Source organism: Apis mellifera, linkage group LG10, assembly GCF_003254395.2.
Source record: "Apis mellifera strain DH4 linkage group LG10, Amel_HAv3.1, whole genome shotgun sequence".
NCBI lineage: Eukaryota > Metazoa > Arthropoda > Insecta > Hymenoptera > Apidae > Apis > Apis mellifera.
The window spans coordinates 6444957-6463723 of NC_037647.1; the positions used below are offsets into that span (position 1 = coordinate 6444957).

Genomic DNA, 18767 nt, shown 5'->3' on the forward strand with positions numbered 1-18767 from the left:
TATATCATTATCTGTATCATTCTTGAATATCTAATACGTATATAAGTAAACAATTGCGTGTATATATTAATAAATATAATAATATGCATTATTTCATAAGATTATATACGTTTTTGATATAGTTATATATATATATATATATATATATGTATATATATATATATATATATATATATGTATATATATATATATATATATATACATATTAATTAAAATTGATTGTTAATTCATTTATATATTTTTATATAATTTATAGATATAAATATATTTTTACAGATATATATATATATATATAAGAATTAAGAATAATATTTACTTGTCAAAGATAATTGTTTTTCATAACATTATTAAGATTGAAATATATATGCAGAAATATTATTGATATATTATAAAGTATTTACTACTATCGTGAAATTGTATTAAATACAATTCAATGCAATGGTTCGACGAAAGATAATTATAAATGTATTAAAATATGTTCAAATAGTTACAAAGTCTAATTATGTTTTTGCTAATGTGTATTTATTACATCAAAGAAAAAATATGTTTATGACATATTTGCAACAAGTTAATAGAATAAAAAGAAATTATAATACTTATCAGTGGAAAAATACATCACAAACTAAATTTTTTATTGTATCAGGTAGTTTTTTATTTAATTTATTTAAATCTAAAGAAGAAAAAGATGATATTGAAGAATTAAAAATGACAATTAAACGATCAATTTTATTAATTCAGGTTAGATATAATATTTTTATATTATCATAATTGATGATAATATAAAAGTTAAATATATTGCATAAGTAGTCAAGTATTAAATACAATTTTTTATTTTAATATTATTTTAACATAAATAATTCTAATATTTATAGAAACAAGAATTTCTAAAAGCAGAACAAATGCTACATGTTGCTTTAAATCAAGCACAAATTTTACAGCATTATGATGGTATAACTTATGTGTATGATGTAATGGCAAATTTAGCATATGAAATAAATGATTTTAAAAAAGCAGAAAATCTATTTATATCAGTTTTAAAAAGATTAATAGCTAAAGGAATTCCACAAGATGATTTAGCAGTCATTCATATTAGTCTTAAAATTGCTGATATTTATGATAAGATAGGAGATACACAGTAAGCAATCATATAATTTTATTTATTTTTCAATTATATTTTTTTTTGGATTCTTTATGAAATATATTTGATTTAATACAAAATATTTTACCATTGTAGAAAAGCAGAAAATGGATATAAATTTTGTTTACAACATTTGCAAAATCATTTGATTAAAGATAATCAAAATCAAGATATATTACAATTGTTAGGTTTGACATTGGAAAAATATGCATCTATGCTTTTTTCACAATCACAGTATACTAATGCCTTTGAATACTTTACTCAAGCTTATGATATATCTATAAAAATAAATGGTGAAAAAAATGAACAAACTGTTATTTTATTGAATAATTTAGGAAGTGTTTGTTATATGTTAAAAAAATATGACCAAACTATTCAATATTTATCTAAAGCTGCAGAATTAGGTAATACTAATATTATTTTATTATCTTTATATTAATTTAAATGTATGAATTATATTTTTAGGAAAAAAATTACCAGATATGATTGAATTAGGTTCTGTTTATGTCAATTTGGGAAATACATTTATTGCAAAAGGACTTTATGAAGAAGCAAAAAAAAATTGTAGTGAAGGAGAATATTTAGCAAAAACTAGAAATGATAATGATACTATAATAGAAGCTAAAAAATGTTTTGAACAATTAAAAAGTTTAATATCTTAATATAAAATATCAAATAAGATTATTTCAAATTTGTTTTAAATTATAAATATATTAATATTATGTGTTATATTAAATTATATATAATAATATATTGTAATTATATATAATATATAATTGTATGATATATCAGTTACATAATGAAAAAATATTAAATATATTTTATTTATAATATAAGATTATATATTTATAATATATTTGTTACACTTTTTTAAATAATTGATAAAATAATTGATAATTTTATATCATATATATTATTAAATTTATTAAAATATTTTATTCTTCTAAAAAATCCACTCTTTTAAAAAATTTATGAGATTTTACTCTTTTCCTTTTTTAAAACTTAAAATTTCTTATAATATAGCAGTTGATACAAGTACAAAAAAAATTTATTTATATTTTATTTGAAATTAAAACCCTTTCTTTTTTTAATTATAGGATAATATTTTTATATATATATAAAACTATCTATGAATATATATGAATATAATATAAAAGATATATCAGTTCACAATATAAACAAATTTTTAAGACAAGTTTTATAAAAAAAAACATTATTTTGTATAGTTGAACACAAAATGGTTTATACAAATAAATATAGGTAATATTAAAAATCAATATTAATATTTAAAAAAAATATCACGAATGTATTAATATTTGATTTTATATTATTCTTCTTATTCTTCTTCGTATTATTTCTTATGAGACTAGTAATAGATTATTTTAATATTTTCCAATGCATATTAATAACTCTTTTAATTTTCTATTTATGATATTTCTTATTTATGACGAATGATATTTAAAATTGTACTGATTTTTATCTTTGTATTCGCTCTATTATTTTTTATAATACTAACATTTATAATAATCATACAGCATTGCTTTCACTGGTATTCATGCTATATAACATATTAGAATAGTCACTAATATTCATTAAGTAATATAATTACAATATTGTAAAAATATAAACTCCAATTTTGAGTTCTTATTATAGCAGTCAAATGAATTATTAAGTGATCACAATATGTTGAAAAAAATGTAATATAAAACTATTCATATTCTGCTATAAGTACCATCATATATACACCTAAGAGAAGTGCAATAATTTCTTTTACAGATTGTCTAAAATTAGTATCTGTTAAAAGTTCTGGTATTACAGAAACTGTAGCTATATAAATAAATCCACCAGCTGTAAATGGAAGAATCCACATAGTTGCAAGATCACCTGAAAAATTCAATAAAAAAATTAAATTGAAAATTTTTATTAAAAGATATTTAATATTTAATAAAAAGATTTACAAACATAATATTTTAAATTTAATTTTAAAATAAATAAATATTTATATATTTGTTTAAATTTATTCTTACCCATGCCTTCTGCTAATAATGATACATAAGTTCCCAACAAAGCACCTATAGCAGTACTAAGTTGAAGCAACATAGCCTGTAATTAAATTAAAATTACGTAATTAAATTATTATATAATATTAAAAACTTCTTTTGTTAATTTTTTTTATATATCTTACTTTTTGTTTACTATAACCACTTTGTATTAAAATAGCAAAGTCTCCTATTTCATGAGGTATTTCATGTAATAAAATTGTAAATGTAGTAATATAACCAATATTTTTTCCAGCTAAATAGCTAGCTCCAATAGCAAGACCATCTGTAAAATTATGTAAAAAATCTGCAACTAAATTTAAATAACCAGCAATTTTAATTTCATTTTGTATATTTTTTGTTTCTTTTTCTTTAGAAATAACATCAAACTTATCAATATCTTTCTGTAATTTATTATCATCTTTGTTTTCTTTTGATAGATTTTCTGTAATACTTATCTTATTTGTATGTAAATGACTATGATCACTTTTAATAATTCTCACTGCTTTTTCAACAATTAAAAACATGATAATACCTAATAATACGCATAAGCCAACAGACATATCATGTCCATGATTTGATTCTTCATCTTTATTATGAGAATTTGTATATGAATGTACTTCTTCAGAAGATTCATACATATGAGGAATTAAAGCATGAGGAATTAAATGTAAAAATGCATCTCCCAATAAACCACCAGATGCAAAACTTAATAATACCTTAAGCAATGGTTCACATTCTTTAGTATTATCTAAAGGTACAAAGAATAAAATAAAAAAGGGAGCTGCTGATATAATTAAAGTAGATGCAGTAGCTTTAAGAATCACTTTGTTGTAAGTTCTGTCAGACAAAACTGATTTATATTGATGATCATAATTATCATTTTCATGTTTATGTTTATGTATAATTTCTTTATGATGTATAGAATATTGATTCTGTAAATATGCTTCATTGGCTTCCTTGCTATATTTAAAGCTTGGTGATCTTTCATGTTCATGAGCTTGACAAAAACTTGGTAAATTTAAAATTATTAACAATAAAAATGTGCCAAGTGCAATTCGTAAAATCCATTTATTTGTATTATTTCTTTGTTGGTTATCTTCTGTCATTATGATCGTTTCTATAATTTTGCACAAATGTATTAAAATATAGCTGGATTATATATTGTTGCAAGTGCATAAAAGTGCAAAAACTTTAATATTATAATTATGAGAAATAACATTAAAAAATTGCGGCCACGTCACTGGATAATGTGTTATCGGAATAAAGTTGTTTAGTTTTTTTAAAACTAACGTATTAATGTTGGTAACATTGATTTGTTAATAATTCTTAGTTATTGGCTATTCTGATAGCTTGTAAATTTTAAATTCAAGAAATGGTTGTGATAATAATTGAGAATGTACTATATTTTAAATAAAATGTCAGCAAATTAATCAGTTTGTTGTTAATATATAAACATATAATCATAATATTAAAGTATTAAACATGATATAATTTTATAAAAAGTTTATTTTTATCTTTAAATCATTGTTACGAAAAAATTCGTTATATAGAATCTAAACTGTGGATGGCGGAAATCCTTACAAATATTCCACGTGAATTGTCAAAGAACAAAATTTAGTAAGGTTAGTTAAAAGAAAAGAAAATTTTTTTGATTTAATTAATGAAATTTTGATATAGACTTTTAATAGCATGTCACATAATACTTTAAAATCTATGAAACATGGATTTTATGATGCCATTTTTTCAAGTTCGCCTATTAATTTCGATAAAGAAAATATTAATTATCTAAATGAAAAGTAAGTTTTTTTTTATATTAATATACTATTATTAAAATATTATATATTATTTATATTATTTATTCTACTATCTTGTAGGGAAGAAACATGTTCTGATACATTTGATACACCTCAAAAAAGAATTCAAGATCATAATGAAAATAAATGTTTAAAATTTGAAAAACATAAAATATTACTTGACAATGATATTGAAAATTCAAAAATAACAAGTACGCCTTGTACTATAAATCTTATTCATTCAAAATCTACAAATATACTTAAAAAAAAACAAACTTTATTCTCTGAAAATGAAGCATCTGAATCAAAATGTAAAATTTCTACAAAAGCATGTACAACTTCATTAAATGAAAAAATTCTAACTACTATGCACTCTTATACTCCTAAACAATATAAAATTCATACTGCTATAAGTAGTTCAAAAATAAATACTTTACCTTCAAATAAAACACCTATAAAACGTTATTTTAGTGATAATATTTTATCACAAGTTACTCCTGATTGTTTTAATGTTGTTCAAGTTGAAACACCATCTAATAAATTAAATGAAATTGATATTGAAGATCAAACAGTATATGAAGAAGAAAATACTAATTTAACTGTAGGAATACGTGTTAGACCTTTAAATACAAAGTAAATTATTATATTTTTGAATTTTTTTTTTGAAATATTATATTATAATTTCATATTTTTAATTATAATAATATTATTAATAATATTATATAATATTATTTTAATATTTTTTTTTATTTTTTGTGACTTTAGAGAATTAAATGATTCAAAAATTACATCAGTTATACAAGTATATGGTCAAAATGTTATTGTTACTTGTGAATCTGTTCAACATACTTTTACATATGATCATTGCTTTATGTCACATGTGGATATATCACAACCTGATTGTGCTAATCAAGAAATTGTTTTTAAAAATATGGTTCTACCATTGGTACAAAATGCTTTTGAAGGATATAATGTTTGTTTGTTTGCTTATGGACAAACTGGTTCTGGTAAAAGTTATAGCATGATGGGTCAAGAATCTACTCAGATTAATGCATCATCATTTGATGAAGCAATTGGTATTATTCCAAGGTTTTGTCAAGAAATATTTGCAAGAATATCTAATAATATGAACATTAAAACTACAGTAGAAATTAGTTATTTTGAAATTTATAATGAGAAAATACATGATCTTTTAACAAATGTTAACAATGGAGTAAAAAGAGCTCCTCTTAAAGTTAGAGAACATCCTGTATTTGGTCCATATATTGTTGATTTAAGTCAACATTGTGTACAAAACTATAAAGATTTACAAGTATATTTTTATATTATATTATATATTAATATATATACAATAAAAATGTTTATTTATAAATATATTTATTTTAGACTTGGCTGAAAGTGGGTAATTCTCAAAGAGCTACAGCAGCAACTGGAATGAATGAAAAAAGTTCCAGATCACATAGTATATTTAGTATTATATTAACACAAACTCAAATAAATAACCAATTAGATAATGGATCTATAGATGCTAGTCGTCGAAGTAAAATTAATTTAGTAGATTTAGCAGGAAGTGAGAGATTAAGTCAAACTTGTGCAAGTGGTGATAGGTTAAAGGTATTTTATATTATATTTAATTATTTAATTATTGTTTAATAATTTTTTTATAATATATCATTAATTGTACATTCTAGGAAGGTGTATCTATTAATAAATCATTATTAACTTTGGGAAAAGTGATTGCATCTTTAGCTGAAAATACAAGTAATCGTAAACGAGGTTTTGTTCCATATCGTGAATCTGTTCTTACATGGCTGCTAAAGGTAAGTACTATTAAATTATTAAAATAAAATTTTATATAAATAAATAATATTCTTTATTAAATCTTCATTAAAATTTTTATTTTAACAGTCTTTAAATATTACTATATATATAGTATCTATTTTATCTAAATATAATGAAATATTTTTTAATGAAAAGATATTGAAATATTATGAAAAAATATTTTTTAAAAAATTATTATTTATAAGGATTATTTTTATATAGTATTAATAAAATTTTTTTTACAAAACTTATTGTATGAAAAATAAAGGGAACAGTCATAAATAAAAAGATGAATAGTATAGTATCATTTTATGTATTTCTTATTTTTCATATTATAAGTTACAATAAACTAAACTAATTTTTGATATAAATATATTTTAATACTTTTTTTATAAGAAATAATAAGTTACATCAATTAGTTAGCATTAAAAATTATATGATTTCATTTAAAAAATTGAAATTAACTTTTATACAATCTATATGATTACAGAAAAGCTATTATTATTATTAATAAAATTATATCATTTTTTTATATCAAACAACTTTTGTGACAAAATTTTTTTCATAATATTTTTTTCTTAAAAAATATTTCTCTGTATATATAAACAAAAAAGACTCACTGTATATTAATATAAGCAGCTATATTGTAAGCAGCTATCATATATCTTATTTTTTTTTTTTTTTACAAAATTTGTAATTTTGTAAAATTTTTAATTAAATTTACTTTATTTTTGAAAATATCTTTATATAGTTATATATGTATATTCAGTCTTACAAATTATTCAATTTTTCATTGAATATTTAATTGGTTTAATTTAATATCAAAATATTTCTTAAGCATCATAATTAATTTTTATCGAATAAAAAAATGCATATTAATTTATAGTTTAATATTATGTTAACTATAAATATATTAATATTCATTTTAGTGTTCATCATTATCTTTTATATATATATATATATATATATATATAATAAGATTGATATATATATATATATATATATATCAATTCTTCGAAATAAAACTTCGGAGTAAATTTCAAGTAATGATATGCCGAATAATATAAATTATTGAATAAAATTTACGATTACGAACATTAATCTTTTATTTGATTTATATTCATTTCTTGTCTTTCATTTAAGTTGAATTTGCAGAAATTATCTGTTCAAATAAGTATTCAATTCGGACTATGAACGATAAAGTGGACTTATTACTTTTAAGATCTTTAATTAGATATATATAATGTTATTATATATTTTTTATTTAATATGTAACTTATGAGTTTTTCTTATTTTTGAATTTATTTCTTTTTTTTATCAAATTTTGAAAAATAATGAATATCCAAATAATGTATATATTTTATACGCGGAAAAAATTATTGCAATAGAAAACTTAAAAACGAATCGAATATATATTTTTATGAATTTTTTAATTTTAATAATTAAGCATTTATATTTTTGCTGTACTGCTATTTTCATACAATTAGATATATTCAAATTATAAAATATGATTAAAAATATTTCTCTATTATCTTATAATTTTTTTTTTCATTAACTTCTTAACATTCATTGCTTTTTGAAGTTTTTTTCATTTTATTATCGATGTTCAAAGTCATTTCTTTTATACTTGTGTTATCATGTTCTTCTTCTTCTTCATGAATTTCTTGACAAGAATTTCTTCGTAATTTTCCCTTTATGTAAGTAGTTAGGATTCTTCTTTTATTTTCTCGACATAAATAACAATTTTCTTTTGAAAATGTCTTCTGCTCGTGATGTTGCAATAAACGTTGGGAATAAATTTGTGTTGATTTTCCTGAAAAATGATTTTATTTTTTTATAATAATATTATATGATATTTATGTACTATTTTATTTTTTATTATTCTATTTTTTAAATATTATTATTTTTAATAAAAATGATATAGATTTTTTGTATTTAATTTTTTTTTGTAATTGAAACAAAAATTTTCTTTTTTAATTTTTAGATTCCTTTTTTAAATTCATTGATTTGTATTTTTTTTTCTATTAGTTAATCAATGTTTAAAGTTCCAAATATATCATCGTGCATTGTAGCACGTAGTCAATTTTCTGATTTATGAAGACATTGTTTTTTAATCGAAAAACATTTTAAAATTAAAAAATGTAATGCATCACATTTATTTCTTCTGAAATTTAGCTTTAATAAATTTGATAATTTTGTATAAATTTCTTAGAATAAAAATTATATTTTGTTATATAAATTGTAATAATAAAGAAAAAATAGAGAAGAATAAAAAGGAATAGAATAAAAGATAATTGATGTTTCAGATAAATAAAAATTTTAAAATCAAAATCATAATTTTGAACAAATAATATAGCAAATTTTTATTAGATAAAATTAAAAATAGATTATCAATATAGTTTTTTTCAATTATAAATTATCAATTATAAATTATAAATTTCAATTATATTATTTAATAACTTGATTCAATTTTAAATATATGCATGTAGATAAAAAAAATTTAATCGATTGAAATATTTCTTTTTCTAATATGTAGATTTGATAAATAAAATTTGCATTAGAAATTTTATATAAATTTATATTCAATTTATATCAATATTGATTATCACTATTTATTCTCATATCACATTATTTATTTTCATGTATCACATTATTTATTTTCAAATGCATTTTTACATCGTAATATATGACTTATATAATTATATAAAATTTCGATTTTAAATTAAAAAAATAAAATGTTTTTATATTATTAATCAAATTTCATATAAATCACGAAATATTTCTATATACATGTATAAAATTAAAAATTGGATAAAAAAATGATTACTATTCATTCACTTATTATTCTATATTTTTAATTTTGTTTTCATTAATGTATATAATGACGCTGATATGAAAAGTATTTTTCGTATCATTTTACTTGTTTACATAATATATATAAATGTATATATTAATATATTAATATTATATACGTATTATTATACGTATTATAATGAAATCATATGCGCATTACGTTACATGGTTTACATACATATATCACTTAATCATAAATATCATAAATATGTATGTTTTTCATATTCAACTTCTTTTCATACTGTTCGCTCTCTTTCAAATGTATATATATATATATATATATATATATATATTTGAAAGGTATAATATATTTTAGCTAATTATATTTTCATGGTCTCATTTATATAATTTAAAATAAAATATAAAGCTTTTTCATGTTAGTAATTCTATTGTTATTTTAATTTATAATATATACATTAAGATTTTTAATTCGTGATTATAATTCATTTTAAAGTCTAATATATAATAAATAAAGCAAAGAATAATCTCTTAGCAATTAATTCCACACAATTGTAAGAAAAAAAAGGATAACTACGATGCATAAATACATAACTGAGAAATATTCTTCTGGCATCGATTAAAAATGTAAAAATCATATTAATCAAATCTTGAAATTTTTGTTATTATTTCAATAAAAATAATATGATTAATTCATAAATAAATCATGATAATTTTATACATCGATTATTTATTATTTAATTTTTACTAAATGTAGAATCAAGTATTTAATTAATTGATTTCTTTAATTGATTTCTTAATTCTTTTTTTTCTGAAAAAAAAAAAAAGATATTTATTATATATCAGTGATCAAAATTTTTGAATTAAAATTTAATAAAAATGAATTTTATTTTTTCTTATCTCGTATTTTCAAATTCTCAAATGTTTTTAAAAATATAGAAAGTAATAAAAATTAATAATTAATGAATTTATAACGATAATACATAAAAAGAACATAAAGAAGAAGATTTATTTATGAGATAATTGCAAAGAATATTAATTTTTTTCTTTGAATTATCTAAATAATGAAAAATATGAAAAATAAAGTAAGTTCTATCATATGTAAATAAAACATATTTATAAAAAAGATTGGTAACATTATATTATAATAAAAAAAATTATTTTTACTAATTTTTTTTTTAAAAATTAAAAAAAATATTAACCCCCAATCAATTATCAATTATATAAAAATTTATTTATCCGTCTAAAGATATTTAGAAAGAATGATGATAATGAATTGATCATCGTAAAATGTTTGATAATTATTTAATATTATCTTTATTTTTTTTTATCATTTTAATAAACATTTAAAAGATAATTTGTTTAGATATAATTGAAACGTACCACTATTAAAATAATCTTTATTCCACGGTTGCTCATAATCTCGGTATTGAGGAGTCCTTAAGAAACCGTAAGTCAAGACTTCAGGAACGTAGACTAAATCCATCGTTTCTGTCTGAAGTTTTTTCTAAAGTAAAGATATATTTTATCTATTCTATTCATAAAAATTTACTCATGTATATGCAAATATTTTCTTTTTTCTTTAATTTATTTTTGATGTGTTTTTTTAATTATTATTTATTTCTTCTTATTTTTAAAAACTCACCAAATGATCACGAAGTTGCACCTATTTTCTAAAACGCAACTAAAACTCGTTTAGTAAGATCTCTTGTTTATTATTATTTTCAGTCTTCTTTCTTTCACTAATTGGAAATAATTTATTGATTACCAAAAAATTTAATATTATTACATATTGTTCATAATAAAAGAAAAAGCAAAAGAAATAGAGGCAATTAAAATTAAAAATAAGATTATGTTATGCTCGAATTGCTACGATGGTTTGCTTTGAACTGAAGAAATACACTGAGCATGAAATGTTTATGAGTCGGTTCTTCCCTCTCCATCGGTTCTTGTTCTCTTCACTCCTCTCCTCCATTACTGTGTGCCCTTCAACTCGGTATTTTATCCCTCCCTTTCTTCCAATCACTTTTGCGAATTTCTTACGTATTTTATAATCATTCAACATATTTTCTGCGCATATTTTTTTATGATATTATCCTTATAATTTTTTATTTTCTATTGAAATTTTTGCTTTTTAACTTTTTAATACTTTTGTACAATTTGAATGTAATCTATTTCTTATAGATTATAAATTATAAATTATAATATATAATATATTAATATTTATATTATATATATATTTAATATATTAATATAATATATAAATATCTTCTTCATATAAATTCAATCAAGTGAAACAATTTTCTTCATCTATTTTTAATTTCTATTTTTCATCGATTATATTTATATTTACCTATATATATATTTGAAAAATTTATAAAAATATTTTATAAAAAGTAAAAAAATATATATAAAAAAAAATTTTGATCAAATATTTTGAAGACTACTATTAAAAATGATCATGAGACAATATTTAACTAAAATACTTACTAATAATAAATACTCATTGAATATGATTTGTTTATTTTATGAATTCACATCTTTTTATAAATAAGTAAATATCTATCTATCTTGATAATTTGTTAAAATCATTGTTGATTTTTCTTCGTTTCATCTTCCTTTTTTAATTATTATGTCGTATTATAAATGCCAGGTCAATGATAATTTACTTGTTTATTATCATTTTAAGTTGTTTTTTTATGTGGTATTATTATCCTGCATTGTTAAAACCTGCATTTATTAAATGAGTTTATAAATGAGTTTGAGATGTATAATTAGATCTTATAATTTCAATATTTTTATAGTAATAAATATCTAATAATTGATAGAATATATTATATATTATATGATGAAATTTATTATATAAAACAAAATAAATGAAACATAAATATTTATATATATATATATATATATCATTTTTATGAAGTAATTATTTAAAAAATTGTTTTAAAAAATATAAGTTTTTTTTAAATAATTTAAACTACGAATAAGAATAGTTTTATTTATTGATAAATCTGAAAAATTATAAAGTGTAATAAAAACTTCTTCATATTATTAAATTCTGAAAATAATTAAAACGTAATAAATGTTAATCTTTTAAAAAAAGAAAACTACTTAACAAATTATGATATAGATATTTTATCTATTTATTTTATCATCGCAAAACAAAAAAAATAAATAAATATGTGACACAGTTACAATTTTTCATAAAATATAATTTAAATATTCAAGCATAAACTTAAAAACACTGGATTTTCTATGACGTTTTTTATGATATCAATTAGACATCGATTTTTTCAACTGTTCTATTGAAAATAAATAAAATATGATAATAAAATTAATTAATTTTATTTTTAAAACATTAGAATTATGTTTAAAATATTAGAAATTTAATTTTACAATAACGTAATATATGTAATAATAAATATAAATATATGTATAAAAATAATAGTAAAAATATATAAAATTTTTTTATTTTTTTATTTTAGTTGAATGTTAACTTAATATATTTTATTATATATCTTTGTATATATCTTGTATACATACTATTCTATATTTTTTTGTGTCTTTTTATCGGTTAATTATATCAGGATAACATTAAGAAATAAACGTCAAGATATGATCGATAACGAAATAGGTACTTATAAAAGATTAATCCACAGTCGTTCTTAATCGAACTTTTATTGTCTTATCATATAAGATACTGATAATGATGGTTATTCATGCGCAAAACAATCAAGATTAAATTAGATAAAACAAAAAATGTAAATATCATATCGCTTTTTACGATATAATTTTATTATAATAGTAAGCAATTATAATAATTAACAATAAATAATGGACAAATATCCGAAATAATATATATATAAATATCTGGTAACTAGTCTTGAGAGAAAATTTATATTTTTTGAGCACTAATAAAATTTATTATGAATCATATTATAAATTAATAAAGTCCAATAACTTTATTTCGTTTTTTTTTTTATACAAAAATGTTCTTAAGAATTATGCTTATTTTGTATTTATTAAAATTTCTTTTTTAACTATATCAGGAAAGTCTCGGAGGAAATTCAAGAACAGCAATGCTTGGAACAATATCACCAGCTAATATACATGTAGAAGAAACGCTTGCAACACTTCGATATGCTTGTCAAGCTCGAGCTATTGTTAATCGCGTTCGAATTAATGAAGATCCACATGAAAAATTAATTCGGTAACAAATATTTTCTCATATGTAATTGATAATTCATATATATTATCCCATTTAAAAATATTTTTCCTTATGTGGATTATGAATACATATAAAATTGAAAGTTCTTAAATAAATTATAGATCTTCCACTTCAAAGAAGAAAGACAAAAGAATACCGATACAATTTTTATAGTTTGTAATAGGCATATAACCTAAAACTTTTAATTATAAATATAATTATGATTTTTCTATCAGAGAATTAAAAGCAGAAGTGTTGCGATTACGCGGCGTACGCGAAGGATACGAAAAACAACTTGGAATATTTCCACGTCGTCTTCTCGATTCTGTTGAATTGGTTAATCAAAGTAACGATGAAATTAAACAAAAACAAGAAGAAATTAATAAATTGAAAGATCAATTAAAGAAAACTGAAGAACAACTTGCAACTACCCAAATGTAAGTTCATAAATACAAGTAGGTCAAATATAATCATAAGCTATATTTATTTTAGAAATAATCAATATAAATTGTTATATATTTTGATATCATTTTAAAAATAAATTAGATCATATTATTCCAGAAATAGATCAAAGGATATTTATAAATTTAAAGATTTGAATGTTTAGTTACATGTAATTACAGGATTTGGCAAACAAAATTACGAGATACTGAGGAAAAAAAAAATTCAGAAATAAAATATTTACGTCGCTGTGGTATTGCTATTGAGCTCGATTTTTATGAGAAGGATAAACAGCCTTGTCTTATAAATCTCGCGGCCGATCCTATGTTGTCCGGTATACTTTTGTATTTCATTCCTCCGGGATTGGTTCGCATTGGAAAAAATTCTGATTGCGAGAATTCTTCAGAAAATTTGGATATCATGTTGGATGGACCTCTGGTTAGGCCTTTACACTGGTTAGTTGGGTCGTTTGCAATTCGGTGGATTGAAAAATTTCTTGGCCTTGTTCATATTTTCCATTTGTATGCCATCTTTTTCTCCATTACTTCGTTTTTTTGACTTGCTGCTCATGAATTGTGATTCAGGAAAATGTTTGTCTTTGTTCATCTTTGTTTTCTTTCACTAATCGCTTCTCACCAATGCATGTTTGTCTTCTCTTATGATTTAATATATTATTTAATATTATTCAAAATAATATTTTAATTAATTTATGATTTAAAAAAATATGCATGATAATTTTCTGTGTTATTTAATCACTATATGGTGTTATGATTTCCGAATGATTTCAAATTTTAATACATTAACTCATATAAGCATAAAAAATTAAATATTTATATCTGACAAAAAAATATATAATTGGAATTATTTATGTTTACTTTAATAAATCTTTTTAATGATTTTCTAATCGATTTTTTATGCACTCACAGTACTATTGAAAACAATAATGGAAAACTTATATTATCTTCAGAAATGGAAGGAGATACATTTGTGAATGGGCAGGTATAATATATTTTACATTTATAATTTTATTATATTACTTTCATCAATTATAAATAATTTATTACATATAGGTCGTAACTGGCAAAGTTATTTTAAAACACGGTGATCGATTAGTAATTGGCGGTAATCATTATTTTAAAGTTTCAAATCCGAATGATAAGCATGGTAATATACAAATTTCAGCGCAAGCTGTAGATTATGAATTTGCTCATCAAGAAATTCTTAAAGTGCAGGAAGAAAAGTATAAATTTATAATAATTCTTTTTATTCAATAAATGTTCATTACTTAAAATTGTTATTTTTTAATTCAATATAGATTAAGAGCAGAATTGGAAGAAAGTAAACAGAAAGCAATAAAGGAATTAGAAAATGCAAAACGAGAAATTGAAATGCAATTGGGAACCCAAAAATTATCATACGAACGTAAAATTGAAATTCTTGATTCTACAGTTCAAGAGCAGAAACTTGCATTAGAACAAATTCATAAAAAAAAAAAAGAATTAGAATTAGAAAAAGAATTACTTGCAAATGAAATTGAAGCAAATAATAGATTAAAACAAATACAATTTGATCAAAGTAAAGTTAATATTACACCATATAAATCTAATTTTTTACAAGAATTGGAAAGTATTTTAAATGAAAGAACAGCAAATGTCGAATTTGCTCTTAAGATGAAAGCTAGCGAAGAAGCAATAAGTGATGGTGGTATTAGTTTACATGAAATGCAAATATTAGTAAGAGAAGCTACTGAACGATGTAAAGAAGTTGGTATTAATTATGTAGGTATTTATAATATTTACATAAATAATAATTAAAAAATATATGTTTTAATATATATAGCATAATTTTATTCGTTATATTTTAGGATTTTGATCAACAGCAAACAATTGTCAATAAAAGTCTGAAACCAGTAATTCGTATACGTAACAAAGATAGCATGAAAGAAACATTCTGGCAACCAATGCGATTTTTAGATTGGGTTCATCATTTGCGAGATTATGATATAGAAGATTCGATTAAGGAATTATGTACATCAGAAGAAACTTGGGAACCTTATGAAAATACAGAAACTTTTGAGGATTCTTTAAATAATAGTCGGATTTCAATAAATATGACTCCCGTAAAGAAGCATTTAAATGAGAGTTTACAACTTTCATTAGATACATCCGTACTTGAAACTACATTAAATAATCAAACATTTGATATTTCAAAAGATCAAGAAACTATAAATACATGTCTCTTTCAAATAGAACTTGCTATAAAAACTATACGTAAATTATGTAATAAAAATAGCGAAATTCAATCGATTCCGGAATCTCTTAATAATATAGAAAGTATCATTTGTAATTTACGTGAAACTTTAAAAATAGCAAACATAAGTAAATGTACCAATGAAAATGTAATTTCTGTTCAGAATTTTAATGGTAGCACAATTGAAAATTCTGACATAAATTTGACAGTTTCTAGCCTCAATTGCAACATAAAATCTGTTTCACCAACAAAATCTACTTTACGTAATAATGATAAAGGTTTTGTGTGTGACAAGAAAAGTGTAAGATTTACAGATAAATTAAAAGAAGAATTAACTTAGTAAAAATAAACATTACTTAATTAAATAAGATTTCTATTTAGAGAGATATATTATTATATAAATGAACTGTATTGGAATATACTTGAAAAACATTAACATAAAAATATGTTTAGCTACATTTACTATGTGACTATATTATTTTATTTTTTATTAGTCATAGCTGTTATATAATGTTATTTACGTATATATATATTATATAAAATATTCTGTATGAATGTTTAATTAAATTTATATAAGGTTTGTAAAGTTACAATAATATTATTCAAATAAAATAATCAATTTAAATAAGCATCCCATTAAATAAAGCATATTTTATGAATATTAAATTAATAAAATATACTATATAAATTATTATATAATTGCTATATTAAATTACTATATAATTACTATATAAACTAAATAAATTTTATATATATTAATTATATATATCAAATTATATATATATAATTAATCAAAATAATCTTCAATATCAATAGCAGGATTCAATAAATCTTCTCCATAGATACTTAAATCTAATTGATTAAGTATTAAATTCTCGCACATTTCTTCTAAATTAGTATCTCCAATTAAAACTGCTCCTTGCATTTTACCATTTTTTAATATAAGTTTTATATATTCTTCTCCTTTAGTTGTTCGTAATAATACTTCATAATTATTATCCAACTTTTGTCCATTATACAAACCAAGTAAAACTACTTTGTAACCAAAAAACTTAGTTACATGAGTAAAAAGTTCAAAACAGAAATCTTGTAGAAACTCTTCATTTTTCATTTTAGAAACCATTGATTTTGCTGCATATCGACCCATTTGATGTGCTTGAGTCCATAATCTCATTTGAAACCAATGTTTTGCTAATACCCATCCTGCACTACATACATCTCCAGCAGCATATATATCTTGTTTAGAAGTTTCTAATTTCCAATCTACCAATAATCCTCCATCTTTCTCCTTTTTTATATCTTCCAAACCTATTATATCAGAATTTGGAATTACACCAGTTGCTGATACAATGAAATCACAACCAATAATTTTTCCATTTGTTAATTGAACATATATAGGCCATTCTTCCATAGGATCAAATTCTTTTTGTTCTGATTTATTAAGAATTTTAATTATTTCACATTCATATTCTATTTGTACTTTTGCAGATTTAAGGTAAGTACTTTTTATATTAAAATTGTTATGCCAATCTGGACCTAAAGCTGGTCCATCTGCTACAGCGGTAATATCAGAGACAGTATACCTCATTCTTTTAGTTAAAGAACTTTTATTAGCATTTACAAATATATCATTTTTGTATATTTTGTTCATGAAAAATTCTGAAGCTCCAGGATCAACAAAAGTTGCAGAAATATGTTTATCCTTGATTACCCATATCATTTCAAGACCATCTACTTCATGCACAATTTCAGTTGCAATACCTCCATTTCCAACTATTACAATTCTTTTTGAATTCTTTATTTTTTGAGAAAATTGAAGAACTGATTCAGTATCTCTTATACCTAGTATAAAATTATTATAATTTTCTATAAGTTTTGGTCTAGCACCATTACAAAGACATAACATTTTATAATTTATAATTTTTCCAGTTTTAGTTTCCACTTGTTTATTTAAACTATCTATTTTTATTACTAAATCATTTATAATTTTTAATAAATCATGTACTTTCATCAAAACTGTACTATCTTTTTCTTCTATATCAAATTGCATTAAAGTTTTACCAAGTGGAATTATATTTGTGACTGTTTTTATTAAAGGACTTGCTGTAATTAAAATGATTTTTTCTTCTGGAGCAAGAAAAGCTATACTTTCAACACAAGATACTCCAGCAATACCACCACCTACTATTAAAAATGTACAGTTTAACTTTTCTTCATTCATTTTATATGATTTATTTCTTAAATGTAAATTTTCAAATAAT

At 20.8% G+C, this 18767-nt stretch overlaps 5 protein-coding genes across 6 annotated transcripts; 2 read left to right on the plus strand and 3 right to left on the minus strand.

Annotated features, from left to right (window-relative positions):
- Positions 1–402: 402 nt before the first annotated feature.
- On the plus strand, positions 403–1858 carry LOC725675 (tetratricopeptide repeat protein 19 homolog, mitochondrial-like). Its single transcript, XM_006562812.3, has 4 exons — positions 403–738; positions 873–1135; positions 1235–1542; positions 1604–1858. The coding sequence occupies exons 1-4, from the start codon at positions 439–441 to the stop codon at positions 1798–1800; spliced, it is 1068 nt and encodes a 355-aa protein (XP_006562875.3). The 5' UTR covers positions 403–438; the 3' UTR covers positions 1801–1858.
- A 750-nt stretch (positions 1859–2608) lies between these two features.
- LOC412094 (protein catecholamines up) lies at positions 2609–4468 on the minus strand. Its single transcript, XM_006562807.3, has 3 exons — positions 3324–4468; positions 3166–3241; positions 2609–3022 (listed from the first exon to the last, which is right to left on the minus strand). The coding sequence occupies exons 1-3, from the start codon at positions 4284–4286 to the stop codon at positions 2847–2849; spliced, it is 1215 nt and encodes a 404-aa protein (XP_006562870.1). The 5' UTR covers positions 4287–4468; the 3' UTR covers positions 2609–2846.
- A 188-nt stretch (positions 4469–4656) lies between these two features.
- LOC412638 (kinesin 3C) lies at positions 4657–17131 on the plus strand. 2 transcript variants are annotated; one of them, XM_396093.7, is made up of 13 exons: positions 4657–4802; positions 4869–4976; positions 5055–5606; positions 5739–6285; positions 6360–6587; positions 6665–6793; positions 13658–13818; positions 14052–14252; positions 14439–14711; positions 15183–15255; positions 15327–15496; positions 15572–16034; positions 16121–16846. In XM_396093.7, exons 2-13 carry the CDS (start codon positions 4870–4872, stop codon positions 16844–16846), a joined length of 3630 nt encoding a protein of 1209 aa, XP_396093.4. In that variant the 5' UTR covers positions 4657–4802; position 4869. The 2 variants fall into 2 exon arrangements, with proteins under 2 accessions (XP_396093.4, XP_026298964.1); XM_026443179.1 differs by lacking the exon at positions 4657–4802 and having other exon boundaries at positions 4870–4976; positions 16121–17131.
- Positions 8208–11547, minus strand: LOC100578341. The gene is made up of 3 exons (XM_003250137.4): positions 11251–11547; positions 10989–11112; positions 8208–8607 (listed from the first exon to the last, which is right to left on the minus strand). Exons 2-3 carry the CDS (start codon positions 11089–11091, stop codon positions 8354–8356), a joined length of 357 nt encoding a protein of 118 aa, XP_003250185.1. The 5' UTR covers positions 11092–11112; positions 11251–11547; the 3' UTR covers positions 8208–8353.
- Positions 16900–18766, minus strand: LOC107963973 (pyridine nucleotide-disulfide oxidoreductase domain-containing protein 1). The gene has a single exon (XM_016914318.2). It carries the CDS (start codon positions 18725–18727, stop codon positions 17294–17296), a length of 1434 nt encoding a protein of 477 aa, XP_016769807.1. The 5' UTR covers positions 18728–18766; the 3' UTR covers positions 16900–17293.
- Position 18767: the final 1 nt, after the last annotated feature.

Bases quoted from the DNA above. Each gene is read 5' to 3' on its own strand.
- LOC725675 (XM_006562812.3), top strand. From the start codon at position 439: ATGGTTCGACGAAAGATAATTATAAATGTATTAAAATATGTTCAAATA. The intron at 739-872 runs GTTAGATATAAT...TAATATTTATAG, and splicing joins GATCAATTTTATTAATTCAG to AAACAAGAATTTCTAAAAGC. The intron at 1,136-1,234 runs GTAAGCAATCAT...TTACCATTGTAG, and splicing joins GATAAGATAGGAGATACACA to AAAAGCAGAAAATGGATATA.
- LOC412094 (XM_006562807.3), bottom strand. From the start codon at position 4,286: ATGACAGAAGATAACCAACAAAGAAATAATACAAATAAATGGATTTTA. The intron at 3,242-3,323 runs GTAAGATATATA...ATTTAATTACAG, and splicing joins GTGGTTATAGTAAACAAAAA to GCTATGTTGCTTCAACTTAG. The intron at 3,023-3,165 runs GTAAGAATAAAT...TGAATTTTTCAG, and splicing joins ATTATTAGCAGAAGGCATGG to GTGATCTTGCAACTATGTGG.
- LOC412638 (XM_396093.7), top strand. From the start codon at position 4,870: ATGTCACATAATACTTTAAAATCTATGAAACATGGATTTTATGATGCC. The intron at 4,977-5,054 runs GTAAGTTTTTTT...ACTATCTTGTAG, and splicing joins ATTAATTATCTAAATGAAAA to GGAAGAAACATGTTCTGATA. The intron at 6,588-6,664 runs GTATTTTATATT...TGTACATTCTAG, and splicing joins CAAGTGGTGATAGGTTAAAG to GAAGGTGTATCTATTAATAA.
- LOC100578341 (XM_003250137.4), bottom strand. From the start codon at position 11,091: ATGGATTTAGTCTACGTTCCTGAAGTCTTGACTTACGGTTTCTTAAGG. The intron at 8,608-10,988 runs GTACGTTTCAAT...ATCATTTTTCAG, and splicing joins TAAAGATTATTTTAATAGTG to GAAAATCAACACAAATTTAT.
- LOC107963973 (XM_016914318.2), bottom strand. From the start codon at position 18,727: ATGAATGAAGAAAAGTTAAACTGTACATTTTTAATAGTAGGTGGTGGT.